The 8,196-nt window shown below is 42.0% G+C and overlaps 1 protein-coding gene across 1 annotated transcript; it reads right to left on the reverse strand.

Annotated features, from left to right (window-relative positions):
• Positions 1–217: 217 nt before the first annotated feature.
• Positions 218–6,083, reverse strand: PLA2G12A (phospholipase A2 group XIIA). The gene is made up of 4 exons (XM_039710543.1): positions 5,723–6,083; positions 3,999–4,075; positions 2,977–3,142; positions 218–1,929 (listed from the first exon to the last, which is right to left on the reverse strand). The coding sequence occupies exons 1-4, from the start codon at positions 5,943–5,945 to the stop codon at positions 1,811–1,813; spliced, it is 585 nt and encodes a 194-aa protein (XP_039566477.1). The 5' UTR covers positions 5,946–6,083; the 3' UTR covers positions 218–1,810.
• Positions 6,084–8,196: the final 2,113 nt, after the last annotated feature.

Genomic DNA, 8,196 nt, shown 5'->3' on the forward strand with positions numbered 1-8,196 from the left:
CAATCATCAGTGTTACCACCACTATTCTCACACTACATCCAAAACACAGCACTGCATCAGTTACTACGAAGAAAATTAACTCTATCCCATCCAAACCCAGGATATGCATTAATTTAAGCACCTAGTTTGAGCCCATTTGTACAGAACTCAGCAAGCCATCTAGCTGAATTAGTGGTTTGGACTCATTGTGGTACTTTTGTCATTTTAAGCAAACAAGACCATTAACATTCCCTCCTTTAATGTTAAAAAGATTTGTAGGGTTACAACCATGGAATTCCAGGGTAATGCAGAATTGTTTCAATTCTATGGTAGAAAATAAATGTCACTGAAGTTAGGGGAAGTACAAGTTCATCTAGCAAAGTTTCATAAAGCTCTACAATAACATTTCTCTTTTAGTGCTATTTCATATCCACAAATAGGAAAAGAAACCTTGAGGCACAACCAAAGAACTTTAACAGAAACTTTTTGTTTATGAAGCCCTTACATTCACTGTCATGTACACTAAGCTCTAGTGACAAACCAAAAACACAACTGGTAAAGAAAAAAACACACAAAATTGTATCACATTATAGTCTATGAGTCCAGTGAATTTTATGCATTTAATTTCTATTGCCTGTTCACAGATCAATATTTTAATTTTCATTCCTCTCCTGTGAATATTTATAGCAAATTGCTTTTTAATGAAAGCAAATCATTATCTAACAGAGGACAGACCTAATGCAGAAGTTAACTGACACCTGTAGGTAAGCAACAAGTACAGAGACCAAACCCCAAATAATTCAGACATCAGGTAATTTTAGTTAGAGAAGTCAGAGAGGGAACAAGTGACAGAAGTACAGGCTTATATATCCATCAGCCTCACAGAGGGCATATTAAATAAGTTTTTTGGGCACAATGATCTTAACTGTGGAACTTCCTTTTAGTTTTCATCAGAACAGACTAAATGAAAGCAAAGATGAATACAGTAGCCAAGTTGTGCCACAACAGAAATATAAATCAACATATTTGTACATATATCCTTTCCGTGCATATAATACACAACACAAAATGTTTTATTCAAAAACAGACATTTGATGAATTTTTAAAAAATAACATAGAAACTACATTTCACCATTCTGTCAAATCAAAAGTATATCCTTAGGCTGCAAACCATTCGTTTTACTGGACAGCCCTTAAAGGGATCAACCTATTTGATCTGAAAAGTGCTGCAGAAGTAAGGCATTGATATAGAATCAGGTAGAAATATGTAGTGCATGTACATTGGCTTGGGGTGTTTTCCTGGCTTTTTAACAACAAACCTGCAGGACCACACACATGAGAGAGAACTCAAGGCAACTTGCAGCAGAAACATGCAGGTACAGGCTATGAAAGATGTCTCATACTGGTACACACAACACACTCTCCTGTTGAACCCATCAGATGCTTCAACTGCTAGTAAACCTAAAATGTGACCTGTATTAAAAATCACCTGAGAATTCAATATAACTCCTTGGTGCCTCCAATGTCCCCACTATGGAGTCTTCCTGGAACATTAAAATGGCACCAGCATTTTACAATGGCACGCCCTAGGTGGACATACACCAAAGGAAAGCAATTTCAGTCCCCAAGCTTCTGGCATAAAATGGAGAGAAGGATGACTTGTTTCTTTTTTACATGAATGAGAATATCGTAGTGATCTTCAAATCAGTGAATTCATGTCAGTGTTTAATGTATCACTGTCTGAAAAGCCTAAAGGTTTGTAACCAAGACTTGCTTCCTTTTGGCTGGATCTTCAGCTTTATTGTACACCACGAGATCTTGGTGTCTTCTCTCAGAGATCCGTCTTGCCCTCGTAATGACACATACAAGCAGCTCTCTGGCTGTCCAGGTATGGCTTGCATCCTAAATGTATAACTGCATCAAACAGCAGCTGGACAGTAGATTCACAAGCTGCAAGCAAAGAAGAGTTCAGTTAAAAGTACTCTTTGAGTGGAATTGAAACTAACAGGAGAAAACTCTGGCAAACTGAGAATGACTCTAAGAAAGAAACAATCTTCTCTGGGCAAAGCAAATAGATTGTCAAATGAAAGACTGAAGTATCACAGAGTCATTTAAGTTTTGAGTAAAGATTTTTTATATGCCAAACAAAATGAAAATTCATTGCATATGGAATGTTACCTGTGTTGGAAACATACTGAGTCTTGGCAGATGAAAGAGCTGGTTTACCTTCTCACTCTTTGCATCCCAGTTTATGCAGAGGTTGCTATCTTTAACATCAGCTCAACAGAATTGAACAAATACTCACCAGTTCTGATACTGAAGACTAACATGATGATTTATTTACAGTTAAATAAATTTGAGAAGTTCAAACACAAGGTTGTTCTAAGAACTTACTGCTCCCAATGGGAGTATTTACTATGAAAGTGACACTGACCAAGTTAAAAAGTAATTATGTATCCATCAGATCCAGGCCAACAACCAGAAGAAATACCATATGGCCTGTTACTGAGAAACCTAACATTTATTCATTAGGGGACAGCATTAACTACTTCCACTATGACATTCTATTATTATAATACCTTATTTCATAACAGGGAAAGATTCTGTATTTTCCTGTAGTTTACTAGCAATCACACACAGAAGTTTAGAAATGACCCAGCAGAACAGTCATGTTACAGCTATGTTACAGTAAATGCATCTATAATTCTTGCATTTTGATCAAGTTGTATTCCAATATTCATACTCCCAAATGGGCAGCATTATTTTTTCTCCTAAAGTTGAAACTAACCTTAACTTGAAGTTAGGTTTAACCTTGATCATTTTCCTATGCTGTGTCACTGCTCTGCTGTACAAGCACCTGGGCTGCACAGGAGAGGGACAGAACAAAGCCTCCTTCATCAGCTTATGAAAATGTGGCCTTGCTGCACTGCACAAAGATTCTCTGCCATGTTAAGCTCAGGTTAAACATAAAAAAAAAAAAGGCTTTTTCACACTTACCCTGGACACTCTCTGAGATTCCAAGCGTTTTCTGCACATCTCTGCAAATTTTTGAGAGGCAGGTCTGAAACTGCTCATCACAATCATTTTTTTTATTGCCACAAGTATCATAGCATCTGTCGTGGTGATTGCAGCACCTTGTCATTGAAGGGATGCCAATGTCAAACTGTGCAGAAAACACACACACACCTCCATTGGTATTCCAGCATAAGAAAAATAGAGCCTATGGACAGACTGTAACAGTTAAAAATTAAAACTAATGGGATGGGTTGAGATAAAGACAGTTTAATAGATGAATCAAAGAAGACAAAAATATCCCAAAATGAGCAGTGCGAAAATCATTCAGCTCATTTCAAAGCAGAGGATACCAAGCTAGTCTCTGAGCAACAGCCACCTGGAAGTCATACACAGCTCTGCAATGACCCCCTCCCCACCTTCTCCCACTGCTCCAGTTTTTATTGCTGGGCACCACTGTACAGTATGGAACATCCCTCTGTTCAGTGTAGGTCTGCTGCCCAGCTGTGTCCCCACCCAGCCTCTTGCCCAGCCCCAGCCTACACTCTGGGGTGGTGGATGGGCAGAGTTGGGGGAAAAAGAAAGTCCCAAAGCTGGAGGACGAGAAGCTGACTCCTATTCTCTTTGCAGCATTAAGGAAAAAGGGTTTGTGTCAGTAAGGACAGCAAGAGTCATGGCCAAACCCTTCACTCTCACAGGGCTACAGCTGCAGTTACACATTGCTTTCAAGAGTGTGCAAACAAAGTACTAAACCAAACACTCAAAACCCAAGAAATTTATCATCATCACATTTTATGCTTGTAATCTTGGAAAATATTTATGCTATGTTCATTTACAATACTAACACTTCCCATATGTTGTCACCAGAGCATGTGTTAGGAGCTGATAAGAACAGGGACCTTGTATATGGATGCTGTCTCAGAAGGGGGGATGGAAAAAATAATCTACACTGAGGAAAGCTGATGTATGAAAGACACACAAAGGAGCCCCCACATGGAAATACTGACCTGAACTCCAAACAGAGGGGATCCACAGCCATTTGGGGGTGATGGTTTATATCCATAGCGCGGAACAGGTCTTGATCCTAAAAAAGGTAATTTGTCATGTCTCAAATAGATATTTTTTTCACAGGATTTTAGTAGTTTTAAAACTTTTTTTTTTTTTTGCACAGGATTTTAGTAGTTTTAAAACTCACCACAGGCATTTGTTGGGCTCAAGACAGTTATCAGTTGTATTTTTAACTTAAACATATATTCAGGTACCTGCATATCAACAATTCTTGCCAAATCACATCTCAGGAGTACTAGGCAATTTTTTTTTTAGAAAGAGGGACAAGGGAGGACACAGCTGAGCAAGTGTCAATGTTTGCTTCCTAAGTTAAAAAAAATTTATTTAAATCCATGTGTTGGTTAAGTATGCGATATATAGGACTATATTAACAGAGTACTTTAGTGTAAGTTCATTAATACTTCTATGCTCTATATGCAACCAACAGTAGTTATCTGATTTTTTTATCTTAACTGGAATGAAAGATAATTTTTATTTCTACAGCTGTAACATTAATAGAATTTGAATTAGTAGAGACTGCTAAACTCACATCTCCCCAAACACTTGATAATGCAGAAAACCAAGGAATTCTGCATCCCAAGTTAAGAAAGACCGTGGAGTTAATTTGAAAAATGACCCTCCCATTCATTTCAGTATTGGAAACAATCTGAAGCCACAGTCAAATATAATAGGAAAAGAAAACCACATTTGAAAAATGCATATTTTAGTCCAGAGTGTAAATGTCACAGTGTCCTGGCCACTCTTGTACAACCAGCCAGGGTGTCACCACCACACTCATTCCCTGACTTAAGAAATAACCTGACTCAGTAAACTGGGATGATGTGATTCCACCATGGCAGGCTATGCCAGCCTCCCGTTCTGGGGTGCTCTTGAGGTGCCAGTGAAAAGCCTGGAAAGAGATCCCATTTCTGGAACATCACCTGCCTGGCACGAAGACGGGCACAGCACGGGAGGTGATCACAGAATGGGTCAGGCTGGAAGGCACCACAGTGAGTCATCTGGACCAAATGCCCTGATCAAACAGGGTCATCCTAATAATAACAGTATAATAATAATAATAATAACCATCATCATCTATCAGGTCATGCCAACTTGAGCTGCCTCAGTTATAGTTCAGGCAAATCAGGCAGCTGAAGCGCAGGGAAGAAGCACAGATCACAGCTGTCCTCTGCTGGTAGCAGCAGGACACAAAGAGCAGGATGCATTCCTTCCACTGGCTGCCATTAAAACCTGTTATTCAAGCGCGACTTCAAAACAACACAATCCATAGCTCAGATTTAAGCTCTTCTCTTCCAAACCGAAATGCTCAGGAGTGCTCGTAAATAACCAGCCGGAAGAGAGTAACTCTTCCCACTCCAGGGTTTTTCCCTGGACACATCAGCTACATATTTGACAGCAATAAGCCTTTCTCCAAGGGAAACGTCTTGGAGACGCTTAAAAGGAGCTACTTAAAAGTCGCCTTAGGAGAGCCGCTTGCGTGTACCCCTGCTCCGCACACGTTATGCACGTATTTAAGCACACATACACGTGCAGGGGCTGGCTCGCCGAGGCTCGTACAGGATTTACAGGCACGCTCTCCGGAGGAGCTCGGCAGGGAGGCTCGCCCCGGGAGCGGCCCTGGGCCGCCCTGCCCGGGACAAGGGTCGCGCCGCGCCCCGCTCACCGTCGCTGCACTTGTACTGGCAGAGCCCGTCCTCGCCGCCCAGCAGGTCCAGGGCCGCGTTCAGGTACATGTCGATCTTGTGCACGCCATTGCGGATCGTCTTCAGCGTCATCCGCCAGTCCGGCGTCTGCGGCGCCTCCTGGCCCCGCGCCGGCCGCCAGGCGCAGCCCGCGACCGCCACCAGCAGCAGCGGGGGCAGCAGCGACAGCCGGGCCGGGGCCATGCCGAGCCCGCTAAGCCGCCGCCGCCGCCGCCTTCTTCTTCTCCTCCTCCGCCGCCGGCCCAGCCCGGCCCGCTGCCACCACCGGCAGCGCCAGGGCCGCCATGGTCCCCGCGGCCCCGCCCGAGCGCCCGCCCGCCCGCGGGGAGGGGCCGCGCCCGCCGGCCGCCCATGGCCGCGCCGCCGAGCGGTCCGTGTGCCCTGTGAGGGGTTCCCTGTGCCGTGTGCGCTGTGCCCTCTGCCGTGTGCCCTGTGAGGGGTTCCCTCTGCCGTGTCCGCTGTGCCCTGTCCCCTGTGCCGTGTCCGCTGTGCCCTGTGCCCTCTGCCGTGTCCCCTCTGCCGTGCGCGGCCTTGCGGACGGTAGTGACGAGCGGCTGAGCAGGGCCCCCGAGGGGCCGAGCTCTGTGACGGTGCTGGGTGCGAGGGAACCTCACCCGGCCGTGCTTGCACATGGAGTGGCTCTCACGGCGTCGCCAAAAGTGCGAGGAGCGCTTGAAAAGTGCAAGGGGCAACATGAAAGTGTATCTGTTAAACGGTAAAAGTCCGGTCTTGATTTGTTCAAAAGAAAAATCAGACCAAAATGAACTTGCTTTACTAAGCGCCGTGTTTGGTTTTCAGCATTTAAAAAAATTTTATATCTAAATGCTAGATGCTTCGCAGATGAACTGAATTGGAACCAAGTGAAAATTGTTTTAATTGTCGTAATGAAAACTCTGATTGTTGTGTGAAATCCCTCAGAAAATAGTAATATTTGGCTTCAGGGCCAAAGTTAAATGTAAAGAAGAACCGGAAATGGAAAGAGAGCCAAGAGACTTTCAGAACAGACAGGGCATAAAGACAAATATTTTGCTATTTTTTTTCAATTTTTTTTTATTTGCAACCTCAGCATTTAGTATTATGTGTAGTTAACTAATGAAATTGGTGGGAAAAGTTCTTCACAGAAAAATTAAATCAAACAAAAGAGGGAGCTCTTTGTACATCGTCCAGCGTTTTCCTTTTTAGGATTTCTTTACCAAGACCCTAATTCAGCAAAATAATTTCTGTGTAGGAATGTACTTAAATGCTTTCCTAAATAGCAGACTTTGTTGAGGGTGTGTGTGTGTTTGTTAAGAGAAGGAATTCACACCCTTACTTTAATTATTTTGGTGACTGATGGTGTCTTTATGTGACCGAGTCATGCTGATGTGGGGTTTTTACAAGTCTGGAAGATTAAGAAAAGTCAATGAAAACATAAAAATTGTTGTCTGACTGTGGTGAATTATAGAAGAAATAGCACCACAACAAGTGTGTTGTGTGAACATGTGCAATTTATTCAGCAGGATAATTTAGAGAAATAAAGTGAAATAGATATTGAAAGTGTTTGTCATTAGAATACAGTGAAAAATGTTCTAAAGCTATTGATAATTTTCATACAACTGGCTGGAGCTATGTGAGCTGAGGGTGCCAATCCACAAATCAAATTCTACTTCTTCAAAAAGAATTTGTGCACACTTTTTGTGAACAGCTCTTGCTGAATGGGAAGGTATTATGTATAGCCTGATGTTTTCTTTATGACAGCAAGAAGTCTAACTTTGTATCTGCCACATGGTTTTGTAGAATTAAATCAATGTGTATAAGGTATTATCTTTTTATATATTTATATTGCTATATAAAATGTATGTGTATAAGAATACAGATGCACATAGAGTGTGTGATAGTGTGTAGAGTAAAATTCTGCTTGGTGTTGAGAGTTTGTTGGATACCTGAAATATATACATACACAGAAATCTTAAGATGTAAAGATGCTTTTGATTTAAGTTGAAGATTTAAGTTTCAAAATTCCTTTGTTGTTTGTGACCAGCTGCTGTTAAATTCACAAAACTTAGGAGATACAAAAATTGCCCCAGGCTAGATGATCATATGATGTATTAGATATTAATTGTCTGAGTTTGTAGCTGCAAAAACTACCAAGGAGATTTATTATTTGAGTAATTGTTGCATTACAACAAATCTCATGTTCATAGCCAATCTGTTGATTAATAGATGGGCTGAGGTCTGCTTCTGCAATAAGCCTAAGGAATCAAGTGCCAAGCCAGGCAGCCTGCTGAGGGTTTCTGGTGACTTAGACCTCGAGATGATGTAAGTTCTTTAAAGCAGACTGGCTGCTGTCCTTTCTGTGAAGTTCACACATTGCCAGTGTAGTCATTTTCCAACCACTGCTTCCACTATCATAATCCCTTTTAGCTAAATAAACAACAGCAACTGAAATGCAATG

The sequence above is a fragment of the Passer montanus genome, unplaced genomic scaffold, assembly GCF_014805655.1.
Source record: "Passer montanus isolate IOZ18808 unplaced genomic scaffold, ASM1480565v1 scaffold23, whole genome shotgun sequence".
In the NCBI taxonomy this organism is placed as follows: domain Eukaryota; kingdom Metazoa; phylum Chordata; class Aves; order Passeriformes; family Passeridae; genus Passer; species Passer montanus.